This window comes from Parasteatoda tepidariorum, chromosome 8, assembly GCF_043381705.1.
Source record: "Parasteatoda tepidariorum isolate YZ-2023 chromosome 8, CAS_Ptep_4.0, whole genome shotgun sequence".
In the NCBI taxonomy this organism is placed as follows: Eukaryota; Metazoa; Arthropoda; class Arachnida; order Araneae; family Theridiidae; genus Parasteatoda; species Parasteatoda tepidariorum.
In genome coordinates, this window is record NC_092211.1 from 20753182 (window position 1) to 20773525 (window position 20344).

Genomic DNA, 20344 nt, shown 5'->3' on the forward strand with positions numbered 1-20344 from the left:
TATATATATATACAAAATGTTTTAAAAAGTTCGTAATATTTTTAAAATCTGAAGCTTTAGTCAGATGAACAGTGAAAAATAGCTTGTTGTATATTGCTCACTAGATAAAAAAACGTGAGTGGGAACATGTAAATTTTTTAGGGTTTTGGAGATTTAACAAATAAGTACTAAGGTAACCAAGTGAAAGAATGGTTCTGACCAATGAATAAATACAAAGTTTCCCAGTTAATAAATACTTGATATTATATTTATATTGTATTTTTTTGATGACCTATAAGTCATACGGATACCTGAAAAAAAAGTTTTTTTCTCTTTAGAGAACTTTACGCCATACTCGCTACGCTCACTATCCCTCGTAATTGCTTTTCTTTAGAAATTCTGTTCCGTAAAAAATTCTGGTAAAGTTAAAATCATGCAAGATAATAAATTCTTTGGTAAAAAGTAAAAGTAATTCCGATAATTAAAACAAAAATATGCGGTATTTAAACAATTTATTCTATAAACTTTTTGTTCACATGACAATGGTTTAGCGAAAAATAATGTTCAAAATTATACTTATTTTTACTACACATTTAGTAAAAAATACGAAACTGAAAAGTAATCTTAATTGAATACATGGTTTTTATGCCATGCTCTACAGTTATCAAATTGTATCCCATTTACCAACTTTTGTCACATGCTATGATGCCATATTTCATTGTTTTCTTTACCAAAATCATTACCAAAGTGCTAGAAAAAGAGTATTGAGATTTTCGGTGTTTCCATAGAGACAGAAACAGGGTAAATTTTTGGTAGTTTTAACCGTACTTTTTTCTCTGTGTTGGAGGTATTTGAGATTTTTTGCGAAAAATCAAGTTTTCGTGAAGTTGTGAAATTCGTGTTAACTACTCATAATTTTGCGACGGCGAAAATATGCACGATTCTTGAAAATGCATGCGACTCTTTTACTGATTTTGTTCAAAATCACACAAAATAGATTTTTTTAAAATCTGTATGTTGATTTCTGTTGTGTGAATGTGGCCCACCCAATGAACTGATATCTGTGGCAGTGTGACGTGGGTAATGTTGCTCCCCTTCGTGACTTAGGTTCACGTGTGTCCGCAGGGTTCTTCTACACGGGTGTCCACTGGTACCTATCTTAAATGAGCAACACTTCCGGCATCTTCCGAAGCGAAGAATGAGAGTTCAGTGCCTACCATTAAGGAAAAAGAAGCTTTTTCATAGGATCCTGTCTGTGAAGGTTCTGTTTTACAAAACATAATAAAACATGATATCGTATAGTTACGATTTAAATGAATTGAAGTAAATAAGGAAATAGATCATTACATTAAAAATGAATAAAGGATCGTATAGTTGAAAACATTGTCCAAGTGAGTTACCTGATCCTTCGTTCCAGAAGGATCTCCAGATTTCGCAGCTGGTCAGGTGCTTTTTGAAATTGAGTAATAGAGGGCACTTAGTTCAAATTGCAAAAACTTCTCTTTATTCAGTAGATTTCATGATGGTTCGTTTTGATGGAGCTGGCTCTCTTAATATGGCATCTAATCGTTCATGTAGAACGCACATTTTCTGTTGACTGTTACCATGGAAACTCGCCAACAATTGGCGACAAGGCACACGTGTTGCGCATCTTACTTTGCCAAAGTTCAAAATTAAACAAAATATGATTTACCATTACATTTATTTGATAAACTTGAAATTTAAATATTTTACATCTTACACATTAAAAGGGGTGAAGTACTAAAAATTTAACTGGAAGGTGAGAGCATAAAAGTTTCAAAAATGAGAACGTTATTTCTCTCATATCGTAGCTTCCTCAACTGACGGCAAGAAGGCACGCGGAAAGAAGCAAACTGCTACTCGGTTAAAGTTAAGTTGGGAATAATCGATATAAAAAAAATTAATTGATCAAGTTAAATTTAGTGAAAGGCTATTGTGGTTAAATGAACAAAAACTGAAAAAACTATTGAGCAGTAGAATAACAACGCACGTGTGATGTAGCAACATCACACATGACAAGATTTTTTAAACGCGAAATGGCTCATAAAAATTTTTGTTTTAAAAGCGTGAACTAGAAATGTCAACGACTGAATTTTTCAAGAGTTGACTTTAAAAAACAAAAATATTGACAAGAGACCATTTCTGTGATAAAATATTTTGCAAAGGATTTGTTTTAATGGTAAACTATTTAGTGGAGGGCCCATATCAATTAGAAAAAAAAGTTTTATTTTTAATGATCTGTGAACGGGTCCCAATTTTTCAAAAATACCTTTTAAATTAAATTAGAAGTTCATTGAATTAGGTTTAAAAAATTGACTTATGTTAAATATTGAATATTAATTATTATTTCGCATTAAGCACTTAAATCTTTTCTGAGAAAAATAAATATTTTGATTTAAATATCAGAACTTGTTCTTGAATTCTTCGTAGACACTCTCATTTCCACTACTTAATTAAACCCTTTGAGCTATCAAATTCTTTTTAATTTCATTTTAAGTTTGATAAATTAGCTCATAATATACTTCAGGAAAATAAGAGCCAATTTCCGATACAGAGCCATAATTACTTTGTTCAGAAGCATGGAAAAAATGCTTCCCTTGAAGCACAAAACAAACTTTTCCCTAGAAACAAGCCATACAGAGCGATAATCTTCGGAGAAAATGCAGAATTTTGGTATTTTTTGGGGTAAAAAGGATAAATGGTTGGGGGTATCCTCTAGCTTCAGCAGAAGGCAATAATTTTAGAATGATGAATGGCAGTATTTGGATAAAAATAGAAGCTTCTCTCTTCTAATATGATTCTTTTAACGCGTTAAGAATTTTCTGAGAATGCGTCAGTTGCATTTTCTGTGTAAGAGGGATGATTATGGCTTTGGAGTTAGTGTTATTAATGATGTAAGATAAATCTTAAATTTGAAACTGTTTGCGTTGTTGTGCGTCAGCTGAAGATGTATGATGTTCTTAGATTTCAAGAATGAGGAAAAGAGATTATTATTGCGATTTTTCGTTGTGTAATATATTTTAAATAGCTTCTTTGAATGTAATATTGTTGTAGCAACAATGGTACTTATTTCAACGAACATGGGTTTGATTGTCTTGCAGTCGGTATATAATTTTAGAAATCAGTTTTTGGTTGAAATTTTTATATACTAGTAATTACAACAAGACAATTTTTCATAGGATTTAAATGAATTGGATTAAGCTCTTATTAAGGAGTGCATAAGAAAATTCTAAATTTAAAATGGTTAAGAATGATAACAGAAAAATAGAGTTTTCCCTACACTGTAACAAATGGTTATTCAAATTTTACGAAACTTATTAAATTTTTGACGAAACAGTCTCCTGGTTTGTGCTCCGAGCTAAAATTTCATCAGACTGACGAAATAACTATCGTTACTTCTTCAGGGAAACGGATTTCACCAAAATAAGTTTTTTTTTTAGATTGCACCTTATCATGGGCACCATATAGGTACATTTCTGAAGATGTATGATACTCTTAGATTTCAAGAATGAAGATAAGAGATTATTATTGCATTTTAATGTTTAGTAATATATTTAAAATGGCTTCTTTTAATCTAATATTGTTGTAGCAGTAATGGTAGGCGTTTGTTTAAAATTTCCTACATGGGTTTGAATGGTAACAGTAGTTACTTAAATTTAGAAATTTCGAAAAATCAAGTTTTTTTAAAACTTTTAATGCAATATGTCTATATGTTGATGCTATATGTTGATGATTTAAAGTTTCAGATCATTAAGTTTCTATTCGAGAGAGCATATTAAAATTCTTAATTAAGACCAAAAATGACATATTTTTTTTCGCCAAAGACCTTGTTGTGAATTTGGTGAAAAATTTTCGATTGGTTTCCTTTCTGAAATATTGAAGAATTCATCCAGATTGAATTAATTATTGATTGAATGAGGTTTTTTTCCTTTCAATCACAACTTCAATAACAAAATTCCTTTAACAACTCTCGAGGTATTTGTGAATATAAATTATGTAAACTTATCTAAAGTTTTAATAAATTGTTCCTAATTAATAACTTTGAAAAAACGTCTTTAGAAATTATAAATTATTCCATCTAATGTGCGTAATTTATCACATTTACAGAAAAACATGGTTGTTATTAATAACATAGAATATTATTTGTAATAACCAGATTCATTACGTCAACCGCAGCATATATATACAATAGAAACAATATTGGAAACATTAAAATATATTAATTAGAGAAAATACTACTTTTTATGGTTAAAAAAACTTATACTAGCTGTAGGGAACATCTCACTTTATTAAAGTGGAAGGACAATGAGACATGAAATTAATTTCCTCTTTCAATATAATTTTTATTAGATGCTTATAACATTCATGATCACTTAGCATATTATATCATGCAGCATTAATTCGTTGAAGATTTTTATAAAGAATTTCATTACTTTAAATGAAATGCACTTACAATAACCTTTTAAATAAAAATACCTCATTAAACTGTGTGAAATAGCTGATTTTTAGTACAGTGCAAGTCAATGGCACATATAGTTTTCAATGCAATATAATTCAAGCTATTGAGTTGGATTTCACATACATTGTAATATTTAAGGGTAGAAAAAGTTGTTTAGAATGAAAAATTATTTATGAAAATAATTTAAAAATACAAAAAAATCAATTTCTATTAGTTTGCAAAAGTTAACGGAACATAAACTTTCCAATGCTACATAATGGTCTTCATTTCAGAAAGTATTTAACATGTGTTCCAATATTTAGCAAGCGGTTAAGAATTTTAAATGAGAACGGAAATTATTTCGCGGAATAAGAAAATAAACAAAGCTGAATAATGAACGAAATAAAAGTTTAAAATGAAAAAAAGTAAATGCGGTTGTGAAATTCCTCCAGACGTTAACTTAATGGATAGAGACGATTCCCCGCAGAAAATCGTTTTTAGGTTACTTAGAGAAGACATCCTGGTGTGTCATAATTCAAAACACTTTACAGTTTCAGCACTTTAACAAAAAATGACGAAAATAGCTTTTGACATTTTATGTCTTAAAAGGATTTCTTTCCTTGGGATTCAATAATGCGTTTTTCAGGAGAAAGTTTGAAAATAGAAGAGCTTTCATCGGTCAGATAGTCATTTTAATGCTAAAAATTGTATTAACTGAATGTAAGAAAGCCATTGACTTGTGCGAATTCACTTTTTTAAAGTCAATTGGATAAATTAAATTCGGGATGAAATATTTTAGAGAAATGAATGTTACATTTGGAAATGTCGCAAACGTAAATTTTCGGATATGTAGTTGCACTAAACTATTATCGAAGTTTATTTTTTTTTACCATTAGAAACGAAAATATTTCTTTTGATATAATTTGTATTTAAAAATATTATTAAAAAGTTATTGAAACTTTCAGACATTAGATATAAAAGTATTTAATTAAGAATCTTCTGTTTTTGGAAATGTATTTGCGAAACATTAATGAATGTCAGTTTTTTTTTAAATATTGTAAAAAAAAACTCAAAACAGCGTCGAACTTTACTAACAATAGGCTTCACAGTGCAATTTTATTGCTCTCTCATAAAGGCGATAGGTTAAACCTTGTTTCCTTTCAAGTTGACGTAATGAAGTTTAAGAAGTACGATTTTTTTTTAACTTGCAAACTTATAGCGAAATTAAATTAAACCATGTTTCCCACCGAGTTAAACAATATTATTGTGATACCAAATTTAAAAAACTTATTATAACTTATTTATTATAACTTTCAAACTTATAAAGGTATTTAATTGAACCATGTTTTAAATCAAATTGAACTATAATATTGTGAAGTTACGAAGTCAAATCAAGTTACGAAGTATAATAATTTAGTTCAACCTGCCAACTTATAGAGATGTTAAATTGGACAATGTTTTTGCTCAAGCTGAACGATAACATCATGATATCAAGTTTAATAAGTACGATAAATTTGTTCAACTTGCGAACTCAGAAAAGTATTAAATTAAACGATTGTTCCGTTGAAGTTGATAAATAATATCGCTCAATTAAGTTTAAAATGTATGATACTTTTGTTTAAAGTACTCCCATAAAAAGATTGCAACAAATTTATATTCAGATATTATAGTCTAAGCCACAATTACACACTTTCTTAAAAGTAGAAAAATACTATTTTACACACATTTCGTAATAGACTGTAAAATAATATTTATATTTTTTTAACATCAAGTACTGATACGAAAGTTATTTATGACGCAACTTGGTAAATTTTAATTATTTTCAAAGAGCTAATTATTATTAACAGTAGAAAGTATTAACAAAATTATTAGAAGTACTAACATTAATAATTATATCCAATTATGACTAAAACGTAAGAATTTTCCTAAAAATGTTAAATAGAATTTTACACTTTAGAAACATGCAGTTAGATGTTACTTATATAAGTTCTTTTCCTTCATGAGATTGCATTGTTAGGTGAAAAATTGGCTAAATGCTTGAAGAAAAGAGTTATCTGTAGCATTATCCTCATTTATTTGAGTATCTGGTAATGCGACCTATAATTGGTCCTTGCAAGATCTTATTAATGGTTGGCACTTTACTTAACGTATCGTATGTTCACCAAGTGTTAGGGCATTCCGATAAGAGATTCTTACTGCAACTCATTGTTAAAGAAGAGAACTTTATTCCTTCCAAATCGATAAGAAGAGACCCCGTGACTTCAGAAGAAATTGCTGACTCTGCATCCAAGAAATATTAGTGTCTTATTTCATTTTTTTATTTAAAAGATATAAGACTTTCGTCTTTGATTTTTGAATATATTTTTTCCATTAGTGAAAAATGCATTTTTTAAATTAAAATAATCTCTGTAAATTTGAGACATTGTGTTTTAAACTTAATTCAATACAAATATGATAATCTAATTATTTAACTTATCAGAATTTAAATTAAATTGATCATTTAAATAAAAATTTGTTATTAGTTAAAGTTTATTTTAAAGTGAATACTCTAGTTTTGGGTGTAGCAGATTTGCTTATCATAAGATAAATTTATCATTTTTTAAAAAATTTTTCGAATATTTTATATTGCTCTTGCTTACATTTAATTGCTTTTACTTTTCCGAAATTATTTTGTGAATTTGAACATCATGCAAATAAAATTGCAATTCAACTTCATTGTCGAATTGATACTCCAGCTGATAATTATCTATCGTTAGATCTAATTTTTCGATAAATTAAATTGTCAGACATTTCTTATGAATATAGGCAAATATAGTTTTCAACATTTTTACACTTTAATATGATTTAAATAAGTGAAAGTTTTCAGATAAAGACACTTAAAATTTCTCTTCATAACTGGGTGATAGAGTTGCTGTTGCTCAGGGGACAGAGTGTTCGCCATCCAATCGAATGGCCCGGGTTCGAGTTCCGGCATTGACTGTGTATACGAACTCAGATCTTGGCTCGCACCGACCACAATGGATATTTAGTTATTTAATAGTTTTTTTTGTTGTTAAAATAACACAGTTTTACTTAAAATAACAGTATTTCACACCTTAAAAAAGTTTTTAAATAACGGTATTTTTCTGGGGAAAAAAACAGGTTTATACTGGAATATTAACTGATTATTGCCACATCAGCTGACAGTTTTTTTTCTGTGTGTTTACGATATTTTTACAGTAAAGTATTAATTTGTAAATAGGAAGATTTATTAGAGAAAATATTTTTAAATACAATAATTTTTAAGAAACGTATTTTTGACTTTGTGTATTGTGCATATTACTCATATGATAACTAATTTAAAAAAGTTTATTTTTTTAAACTCAAATCATACCCGAATAATAATCTTCAATAATTTTGCTTACAATGTCATAAACTGATGAAACAAAAAGAATTGTATTTGAAAACAGTTTGATTAATTTGAAAACAAAATTTTAAAATTTAATATCTCAATTCAGAATATATGAATAATATAAAAATCTAATTTTAAGACAATATCCTAGTATTCTTCGAAATTTTGAAACTAAAATATTTAGTTAGTTCCACTTAATTAATTAGTTAATAATTAAACACTGAATTATTATGTTTTGCTGCTTTTAATTTCATTAAATGTATTTAAATCGAACTTGAAAGCTAATAAGAAAAATACGGTGAAGAATACTTTTGATACATTGCTATAATTTATAAGTAAGAAATATTTAGATATAACTAATTTTAAATTACTGTGAAAAATAACTCGTGTTATTTTACGAGGTATTTCGGAACTGTCTGCAAACAGGCAAAACATACTGAGAAAAAACACTGAGTAAAAAGTATTAAAAAGTTATGGAAAAATTTATCAAGTTTTCGGCTCTACGGGAACATCAAAAAGCTCTGTAATTTCTAACAAAGTGTTGTGTTAATAATTTTTGTAAAATTAACAATAAAATATGGTTTCGTAATATGTTATAAAATTTGGTAATTTTATAATACCTTAGAGCATGGCATTAAACCATTTACTTGGTTTGAATGATATCATTAACCATTTAACCATTAAAAAGTCGTGAATGTTTTATTAAATGTGTGATAATAAGAAATTTAGTTTCGAAAATCAGAACTTCCGGGAAACCTTTACCATATAAACACTAAAAATTACCAAATGAATGGTTTGAATACAGTTTCTAATTTTTAATATTATTTTACTAGAATTATGATTACTTTATTAATTAGACTTATGTTTTTTTCTAAATTTCTTTTTTAGAATTATTACTATGCGGTAATTTTACCAAAATTCATTTTTCTGTATACAAGTCGAACTTAACTTTAATATCGTTAAATTTTGCTGAAATTTAAACATGGTGCTAAGTTCAGCCTTATTATTCTGCAGGATTACAGGATTCAATTATTCAATTTGGACGGAAACATGATTCTGTTGCATACAATATTTAAGATTGTAACAATTTTGTATCTTATAATTAAAATAATAGGTTAAAAATAGGTCAATCTGCAGAAATGAATATATTATCTTTAAACTATATTGATTCATGACCATGAGTATTTTCCTTAAAGTCGCAAACTATATCTTATTTCTGACGCGCAACAAGAATACAGATGTTTAATTCCAGTACTTCGTATTATATTATTTAAATTATGTATTAATATAACTATTTCATAATGACTGCTTTGTAAAGGCCATACGCATTTTTTTAAATCGTTATCAAATTTAAAAAAAAGCAAAAAGTATAGATATTGGAGGGCGCAAACTAATATTTAAGTGAGGAGAAAGTAAAATCGATATTCGATTAATTACTGTAGAGAAATCAATAAATTGATAAAAATCGGAAAAAAAAATAGTTGAAGGTTGAAACTGAAAGTGCTTCGAATAATCATTTTGTTGAAGTGTTCACCATTAGAGAAAATCACATGTCGTAATTAGGGAAAGATAATTTTATCTAATAAATCAAAATGGTTCAAAAAGGTAAAAAAAGCCTAAAAGCACCATCTGTCGGAAATGTTGAAACATAAATAGAAATTCATTGAAAAATTTTTGCCTTGTCCCATCAATTTGATCTGAGATATGCGCTTTTTTTTAAATTTTTTATCCTGAATTGTTTTTCTGATATAAAATAGCTATATATTTACTTAAATAAAACTCTCATATTAATTTAGAACAAAATCAAAAGTATCGAAAGCAATTAAAATCATTTTTGAGAAGTTTAATAAGCTTATTTTGCTCAGTTATTTTCCGTAATATTGACGATCAATCAAGTTATACAGGTAATAGATTCTTCAAGCATTATTTCTCAACTCTAAACCATTTACTTAAGAGTGTTATTTATTTTAATTAAAATATTGCGAACAAAATTAATCAAACGAAATAATTAACTTAAATACTTAAAGCATTTTGAGAACGGGTATTAATAGCCACTTGACAGATTTTATAAGAATTAACAGCCGCAGAAGATGTTAATTAAATTGAAGTTGCCTTTTATGACGGACGTAAAAGTTGAAAGTCTATATATAATGAATTTTCAACGGAGAAATGGTCACATGATTTCATGTCTTGTTTTAGATTTCATATTAATATCAATTTTCGCGTTATTTCCATGTTATTCAAAGAATAATTAAAAGTTCCTAAAGCTTATATTACACTTCTAATATTAGTTAGCAAAGCTTATACCCATTTTTTTCTTCATTTATTTCATAAGATACATTTTCGATCCTTCATTCTTGTAATTTCACTGAGAAGAAAATATTGGTAAAACTACCAGAATAAGGTCAAGTTTACCGTGTTTCTGGTTTTATGGGAACACTAAACAGTACGGTAATTTTTAGCGAAATGCTTCAGTAATGATTTGTGCAAAACTAATAATAAAATATTGTTTTATAATGTGTCTTAAAATTTGGTAAATGTGGTAATATTTGATAATTTTTTCATTTTACTTTTAAACATGTTATGGAAACCATTTATTAGGTTAAATTAATTATTCTGTTTAGACTGTTTTATTAAATTTGTGGTAATATGAACTTAGAGTAAACTAGAATTTGTGGCAAACCGTTATAATAATGTTAAAATCGACAAACTAGTGCCATAAATACCGCATATTGTGGTTCGCATACTAAACTTAAGTTTTTTTTTCCTTTTCCTTTTATCCCCTAAAATGTTTTTATCATACAGTACGGTCATTTTACCAGAATTTTTTTCTCCGTGTTTTATTTCCTTTTTTCTTACATTCCCCAATTTACCCTTTTATTCGAAAAGGATAAAATAAACACGATGAATGTTTTATTTTTCCGATGCAAAAGTTTGTGAAAAAAAGTTGAGTTATTTAGAGTCTCAATTTTTTTTTATAAAAAAAGATTTCATTATAATTTAGATTTATAATTTAAATAATCAGCATTACGATGCAAATATAGAGTATACTTGCATGTGATTATAAACTTTTTCAAATAAAGACTATTAAAGCAGTTGTAATATAATTAATTTTGCAAAACAATTTTTATTAAACTTTAACGTCGTTATTTTTTCATCATCACAGTTTAAAACGGGATTCAGTTCTTTTCCAAACTCAAACGGACACGCAGAACATTTTTACAAATAATAATCATCCTGTATTTTTATATCTAACATCAATCACAACAAATTCATTTCCAGCAACGTTTAGATTGGATCTCATTGATTTAATTTGCTTGCAAATCATGTTAAAGTTGCTTACAATTTCTTGTAAATGTTTCTTGTTTGTGTTTGGTAAAGATGCATTGTCAAATAAGCATCTAATTTCTTGAGCTAAAACAGAGTTACAATATGATTAGGTTACACATTTTAAACTTTTAAAATGTGAATTTTTTTGAATTTTTGAATTTTTTTTTATTAACAATAAAAAAATTTTCTTCAAAAAATAGACAGCATAAAATAATGTTGTTAATTGTACTTGTAGATTGAAAAAAAATTCCATTTCATGTAATTGCCACTTTAAAAAATATTTTGATATATTTTTAAGAAAGTAAGCTTTTTTCCCACCTCGAAATCTTTAGTATTTTACTGGTAGTTAAGAAAAGAGTCAAATTGTTTGGCCATGTAAGGATAATGAATTGAAGAGGAATCTTCATTTGATTACCAGTAAAATCTACAGATGGCGTTGGCAGTGCCTCTAAAAGGAATCTGAAACTTTTCTTTTTGACTATTTGCAATTTGAAAAGAAATGAAGTGATTCTGACCAACCAAGTGATTGAAGTCAAATTTATTTTGATACCGTCAGGGACGCCATTGCGCGTCAATCGAACCTGATTGGCTTCGGAATCTACGAATGCCACGATTTACCTACCATGATATCATTTGCAGGTATCCAATTCTGATCATTCGATACGATTTTTTTGAAATAGATTGCTGTAAACCATTTAGCTTGAAACTTCATTCTTCCTTAAATTTTGTTTCTGTTATTAACTTGAATTCCTTTCCTTAAACAAAACAAAATCTCTAAACCACCTATTTAGGATTATGAACTTCGATATAAACAGATGAGCAATACTTCTCAATGAAAGCTTCTCCATTAGTTTAGACTCAGAAAATGGGTGGGAACTTAATAGAGAGATTACGTTGTCTAACTTGATTGTTGACCTGAAGAAAGTGGAAACAAAAGACATCTATAATAGAGAAAATCTAGAATAATGACTTTAGAGTGAAATAGTGAGAGAGGACAAAATCTGGGTTAATGCATATCAAGGTTTGTGGAATCTATGTTGAAAATGATGACTTACTAAGTTGGACTCTTTGTTTGTTACCAGAATACCTTTTGAATAATTACGAATCAGAAGTTAAGTACCGAAAATATAAAAACATGCGATTATTTAAACTGACGAGTGTAAGTAATATTCGCTGGTAATTTTGTGTCCTCACCTCCTTAGCCACACAATAATAAGATATCACAAAATCTTAACTTTTTTTAACTTCAGTTGAAACCTCCTCCAGAGTTGAATTGAATGACAATACAAAAAGTATGGGTTTGAGTCGTCATTTTTGTGGATTCTGTAATGAGTTGTGTATTTCTTCTTCACTACATTGTCGTATTACACTACGACAATGTAGTGTAGAACTAGGCTGTAGTGTCAGCACTACAGCCTAGTGCAGGCCAAAGCTTTCTCAATTAGCTTCCTCTAGGTTTGAGCTAGATTTTTCCTCCTGTTTATTCCCAACAATTTTAAGTCCTTCTCAGCACTGTCCAACCCTTTTGTAGCCAGTCTCCATCCTCTTCTAGTTGTATTGTGTTTTTAGTAGGTATAAATGGCGTTAAACAATTTTTAAAATTGTAAAAATGTCATGAGAAATTAAAAAAAAATATTTTAGCCTGTTTTTAATTTATATAATATGTGGATAGCATAACTCAAGGCAAGTAAATGAAAATGTGAAATCATGTGCCGACACATTATTTCTAAATTTAAAAATAAGACAAGACCTGAAACTGCTCTTTGCCAATAAATAAATGAAAAAATATGCAAATAAAGGAAGAAATTAAATATACCTTTCGCTTAGGTGGCTGGCTTACTTCACTGTTGTTCAAGTAAGTGATTTTATTTTCAAGAAAAAAAAATAAGTAAATAAAAGATTTATTCATTGCTAAAGTAGCTCATTGAAAATGAAAAAAGGTGATTATAACAGAAAACTTTTTAGTTTCAAAAGCCTAATATTTCTTTAAAACCAGATAAAGAACAAATTCGAATCGATCATAGTTGAGTTGGTTAGAAGAAGGGTGTTGACGAGTAATTTGTAAAACAGTTAGATTAGGAATATTTTAATGAAATAACTCACCAGCTCTAACATAGACATCCCGGCTGGAAATAGCACCAACTTTATTGGTTGCCACACATCTGTACACTGCTGCATGGACATCAGCTCTGTATTCGTCAGCTGAGAAAGGTGAAAAGACTAAAGCACCGTCATGCCGAATATGTCGAAGGCCCATCACATCCTGGAGTGTCTGGCCTTCATTCTTTATCCACGTGACCACCGGAGTAGGTCGACCATCAGCCAGGCATGGTATCACAGTTCCACTGGAATTCGAAAATTCTGATTTTGCCGGAGGTTCGATGGTGAATCTAGGTCCACGCAATTGTATATCCAGTGGATAAACTGAAAAAAAATAAAGATTTTTTTTTATTACGTGTTGTATATAAACCACTTTCTATCATAACAGACGGACAGACTTTTATGCGTACAAGGAAGGTGCACATAAAATAACGACAAGTTTTTAAAGTCTTTAAACGCGAAATTAAAAGTAATGATAATTATTATTGTTATTAACTCCTTAACGATCGGTCAATTTTCAAGAAAATGGTCATAAAAGTGCCTATTTTGCTTAATACACGTATTTGATTAGTGCTGACAACTAGTTTAAAATAAACTAATTATCTACAATTACTTTAAAAATATCCTGGTTCTGCCATCTGGTGTGTAAAAAGAGAAATAAATTGTTTTCCGGACAAAAGAAATGACTTAGTTTTATTCTTATTGGCGCGTTACTACTGAACACTCCAGCCCGGAAATGTCACGGGAGTGAGTAGGAAGGGGTTAGGAAAAATAGTTTTAATATTTAAAGAATGCTGTGCTTCAAATGTAATATTAACCTCCGACCTGACTGTATGAAGCTCAGAAAGCTAACCTTATGTCTGGAAGATCTCGGATTCGAATCCCGGACTAACATGGATGTTTTTTCCTTCTCTTCACTGTAGTATCAATCCTTCTTACTGAAGGAGCAATGTTGGCCCTCACCCTCTTAGCGTTAGTTCTGTCTCTTTCTGAACTTGCAGTTGCAAGCTTTCCTGAAACCAAAATCCGGTTTTTCTCATGCTATTTAGTGGGAGAGTAGTGTTTAGCAGAAAAAATTTCTTACTGTTTTACCCAGGATCTTAAATTTTTTAAGGGCATGGTGCCCCTTAAAAAGTGGTCAACAATTCTACCCTTCTGATACCCGAATGGTGAATATCAATATTCAGTTGGGTATGGAAGAAAAAGTATAATATTTAATTTTTAGAACATTAGAATGGCAATCAGTCATATAGGAGCTACATTTGCAACAAATGCTGGTTTTTACGGAAAAAGCTGTTATTTGTCGCGTCAGTTGACAAATGCTCATATGTATTAATTATTAATTTATAAATTTTTTTGTTGATATTTTGACTGATATTTTGACGTATTCTTGGAATACAAGCACAGCATGTTATTTATTATATCAAAAATTATTGTGAAAAATAATAAAAGCAAAAGTCGGAGCATTTGGAGTTACAAAATAAATTTGAACGTTTTTAGATTCTAAAAAAATATCATGAAATATGAGAAAAAAAGGAAACATTACAGTAAGGCTATTGCAATAATAAATTACAAACTGTTAATCGATTATAATTTTAATGGTTAATCTAGTATATTGGTGAGGGAAATATTTTGTTTTTTTTAAACCAATAATTAATTATCAGAGTAGGATAGAGTTTGATAACTAATTAGTTATCAGAGTAGGAGAATAGTTTAATGTTAGTAAAAATATTTTAATCCGACCTAAACTAAATTATTAAAAATTCGCTCAAATCTAAAGAAAGTATTAATATAAGCATTTCTTTTCATTTACGATAAGAGTAAACTGCGTTTACTTTAAAATTACCTTCTGAATTATAGCAAGAAAAAAGAGAAAAAAACATTTGTACTAATTTGAAAAGTATATTAGTTTAAGATATTGAGATTGTACAAAACTATTTATAAGAAAAGAACTATATATCAATATCTCACACACGCTTATACATAAACGTCTTATGAAAATTATTTGTAGTGAATATTCATAAGCTAATAAACTATTTTAAATGATTCATTAAATTCATTAAAATATACTTTTCATTTACTTAACTTAGTCGAGATCCATATGTTGAGATTTGAGATTAAACCTAGGCGTTTCAAATTATAATGAACGATCTAATTTGACAAATTTAATCTCTTAGTGATCTCACGTGTTGATTGAATCAATTAATGCCTTTTTTGTGTTTTCATTAGCATCAACTCGCCTTTCAGAACGAAGTCAATCTTTAGCATCAAAATGATCGGATTAAAATTTGGCAAATCGGTTTTGGTACTGCTTATTTTTAACGCATATTCTTCATATATATCGTATGATTTTTTTCTTCTTGCTTTACCGTTCTACCATTTTATTGCCTTTCAACGGGGTTTTTATCTTTCCGTTTGTAAAAAAGTAAAATAAGTCGGAAACTCTGCTTTTAGCTTACATTTTTGACAGGGCACCAACCGAAAACTACTGCGTAGGATTAATTAAACTTTTTTCACACGCAAACCTTGCGATATCAGCCCTCAAAATAAATAATGATTATGCGGCTTAAGTGTGGAGTAGGCTGTGGCGAAATTACTTTTCGAACATCTCAGTATTCTCCGTATAATTTTTATTTTTAATATAGTTTATCATAAAAAGTCTAAAATTATTGAAAAAAAAATTTTTCTTCACATTTTTGAGCATAGTAATTTGAAGTAAAATCACTTAACCGATATCAAAATAATTTTCTTTAAATTAAGCCTTATTTTTATAACGTGATATGCGTGTAGATTTCGAAAGCATACTTGGTATTAAAATTTCATGCTTTAAACAACAACATTCTCACTTCCCGAGGAATACCAGATTATAGAATTTGTAAACTTATCACTGTCAAAGTTGTTTACTTGGGCCAAATGCATATTGCAAAAGGCTACGTCAAACTATGCAGTTTTAAATGGCATGTACGAAAATAAATTGGTTTTAAACTTGCATACCCGATCCATCAGAGAGAAAAGAGAGCTTTCTGATTAATGACCATCTTCTCCCAATAAGTTCGGAGCAAAGAAAATGTCAGGGATCTTTATCAGAAGGAACTGATTGAGTCATTTATCACCGATTCTTGATGCGGATACGCCGGAGTGTTTTCTTATCAGTGGTATAATGATCTAAATATTTCATGAGATACGGGAAAGAGAGAAACAAGAAAACAAAGAAAATATGAAAAACATTAACAGTTTCTTGGAACACTGACAAGAACTGATTTATTAATTTTTTTAAAAAAATAAAATCCAAAGAGTATTTGCTTGAAAAGTGGCTGGTTTTTGAAAGAAAAATTATAATCTTCGATTCTGACTATAGTGCTTTATTTTTCAAATAAGAGTAAAGCTTAACTGAAATTCAATTACATTGCTCTGATTTAACTTACAATAACAATGTAAAAGTGCTTTATGTTCTTGAGTATCGTATAAATAAAACTGTGATTTGACTTTATTGTTAAATTGATGCAATATCAAAGGAAATTCTCACTATCACAATTTCTTGATAATGCGACTCACGAGCTACAGTGGCTCATGGTACAGAGCGCGCGCCTCTCAAGGTGGTGGCAGATTCGAATCTCAAGATGGTAGGTCGATACAGACTTTTCTGCCGATATAAAATCTTTGCAAGTACAGATTTACTTCGTAACTTTCACAAAGAAAAAAAAATATTTCAATGTGCTTTAACTTGCTTAATTTTAATATGATTGTATAATTGATTAATTAGATTTAATTTTGTTTCAAAAACTTGTTTTGTTACGGTAAAAACCAGCCTGATTCCGGATTTTCATTGTATTTTGTACGGGCAGAACTTGCCACTGAATGGTGAAAAGCCATTCAGTTTTACTTCATAGGTTTTACGATTTTGGCCATAGATGGCGCCACTGAAAAACAAGAAGTGCATCCTCTGCCTTAAATCTACTCGGTTTCACCAAGCAGGCTTGCTAGTATGGCAAGTGGCACTAGAACCAACCGAACGATTTTGCACAACCAACAAAGCTGCTGGTTTAAAATAGTAAATTTTAGTGGAATTTTTTTAATATGACGTACTAGCCTCATATTCGCTATTTTAAGATTGGTAAATTTGCGAAACATGTTTTTAAATGAGTCTTATGATATAATTTATATTTGTAATTTTTATTTGCAATTATTGCAATGAATAATGGAAATATTAATATTTTAATTGACACTATAAGTCCCAATAACGCTTAATTAAACTTACTTTCCTGTTGAATTAGTTTAAAGTTCAATTTATCAGTTAAAAAAACTACTGTTTAAGTATATGAAACTAACATTATTAATAAAATCATTTTGTTTAAACGACCAAGTTTAAACTTAAAGAACTATAATAAAAATACAATCCATTGTATTTAATTCATACTTTTGGAGAATTCAATTTAAAACCTTTGGAATAACTCTACAATGTAAAGATAATTAAGTTACTAATAATCAACTTGCGAAAGTCTTTCGAACAATGAAGAATGTAACCAAAAAAAGTTAGCTCCTTTTATTTGATTGGTATAAACGTTATAAAAAATTAATATTTAATTTTCTAGTATAGTGTATATCGACTTGATACTTTCTTTCAAAGTAATTTAATAAATAACCACAAGGTAGAGCATTTTCAACAATGGTATGTAATAATATTATTAAACTGTGGAAGTTTTTTTTTCTACTTTAGAAGGCATTTAGTTAATTCGAGAAAATTTTCTTAAAATTAAAATAAGTTTTCATATTATCATCTTATAATGTTTAAAATGAAGGGAATGTTTAATTACGAGTTAATTTTACTAATATTATCAAGGTTTTTTATGACTGTTCGTTACACAAGTTAATGGTAGGAAAAGTGATGGTTTTTCATAGGTTTTAGGCTTTTTATAGGCTTTTCATAGACCTTTTTTAAAATTTTTAAATTTTATATTACTGCAAAATCAATTTTAGTTCAATCTTTTTTACTTTATTTATTATTGGTAGCTCAGTTTATGGCAAGAGTTTTGTGCATTGAAAAGTAATATTAGCGAAATTTCAAGTCAATTAAGAACTTTACACCTCTATTATTATTCTCAAAACGTACATGTTATGGGAATAGTTACTTTTTTAATAGATACTTTTTTAATAGTTACTTGTTTTACATAATGGAAAAAGCTTCTTTAACCACCGAAAATATTCTCCACGTCTTTAGGAATTGATTCCTTATACTTTTTATTATATTTGATAAAAATTGTATTATTTTCTCTTTTTTACTTAAACAGTGTTTTACAAATAAAAATGAAGCAAATGTATTTAACTGTGATATGAAATTTAATTATTCTACTCTGCTTTTATTACGCTTTTTTGATTGTGTTTTAAATAAGAAGTTTTGAACTCAGAGTTGTTTCGTTATTAGGACGTAATAGTATAGTATTACTTTATAATGCTGCAGTTTACGATAAACTTATTTAAACTTGTTTGAGTATTACAGTTATTACAATTTTCGGTTAACTTTTTTTAATACCCCTTAATAGTTTCACAAAATTTAAAGATCAGTAAACCAATGAAACCTATTAAAAAATTACTTAACAACGCAGTAACTCGTAATTATATGTTAATTCCATTTTAAACTTTTCTAGCAAATAAGTTCAGATTTGAAACTTCCTATATAAAACATCTCCTCAAAATTCTAAAATTCTAATGATACTCTATTCTTCAAATCAAATTTCAAATTTTGATTTTGAAATAAAAGAAAAAAAAACTCTTTATAAATACGTAAAAAACTTTATGATTTTTCTAAAATGCAGACAGTACTAGCTAATTTCAAGAATGCCACCAGCAGACCACGTAAGGAATATCTTAAAATGACACCTAGCAAGGAAAGGAAGAGAGGGAGAGCTAATCTAACCCGAGTAGGAGTAAGAACTAAAGCTTAATAAATTAATACTAAGCAAGAAGTTTAGTAAATGCTTAAAGCCATCTTTATTTGGTTTTTGTAATATAAGACAAAATGCAATTATGAAATTGAAAATATTCATTAAGCTAAGGAACTTATAGCGTAAATCATATGAAGAAAACTAATTAAATATATTTGTAATGCGTATATGCAACTAAATTATACACTCTCATTATTAATTTTAGAATCTCTAAATAAATGAAAGCTACGTAATGGGCGAAGTAATCGAGTGTTTATTTCCTACATAAATAAAGACAGTTAAGGCACATTCAGAAGTGATTTAATTACTTTTAGCAATTTCATGTTCAAAAAGTTTTCCTTCACTTTCTAATAAAATGATGCGACTGTTAAATTGCATGTAATTTAAATTAAAATGTTAAATTGCATTTTTGAGAGAAAATATATCAACACGCTCTGAATACCCTTAATGCGTGCTTGAAAGTTTTATATTTATTTCCAATTATTAAATAATTATCTTTGGCAATAAAAACGATAGTTATAGACAGTAATCAGCAGTTATTGAAGATTATTACCGTCGTCTGAGTTTTGTTTGAGAAAGATTCCATTCAAATATAACGACCCTATTTATCCGATTGAAAAGTTGTTGACTACGCCGTGCACATGACTGTCTGTAGAAGGTAAATTTGTACGAGTAGTTAGGTCGTTATGGAAGATAAGTATCATTAAAAAAAAGACAATGATCTTTAATGTATTTTAAATGAATGTTAACGCAAAGAGAAAAATCTCGAATTATGATAGTTTCGTGAACTAATTAATTTTGTTTATTGTGATCCGACAAAACGTCTGAGAAAAAGACATTTATGACAATTTGTTACAGAAACAGGCGATTAGTCTAGAGATTTTACAGAATTAACGGTTATTATACATAATCAAACGGCATTTAAGATAGATATGAGAAATATCATGCTGTATCTGTAAAGGCTGAAATAACGCAAAGCTTCATAATTTAATTTATAATCCTCGTCGAACAGCCGACTCAATTCTGGGTTTACGACTAGCAATGAAGCTTTTCAAAATTTTGAACTTAACCCAAAAGACAAGGAAACTCTTCCGTCAAATATATGGTCAAACTATTCCTCGGAGAACTTTTTGATGGAAAGAA

The 20344-nt window shown here is 28.7% G+C and overlaps 1 protein-coding gene across 1 annotated transcript in view; it reads right to left on the bottom strand.

Annotated features, from left to right (window-relative positions):
• LOC107446015 (cell adhesion molecule Dscam1-like) overlaps positions 1-20344 on the bottom strand; it is a 188791-nt gene that overhangs the window by 142335 nt on the left and 26112 nt on the right. Inside the window, exon 2 of the mRNA XM_043052767.2 lies at positions 13263-13583. Coding sequence (XP_042908701.2) covers positions 13263-13583 — 321 coding nt within the window. The remainder of the gene's footprint in view (positions 1-13262; positions 13584-20344) is intronic.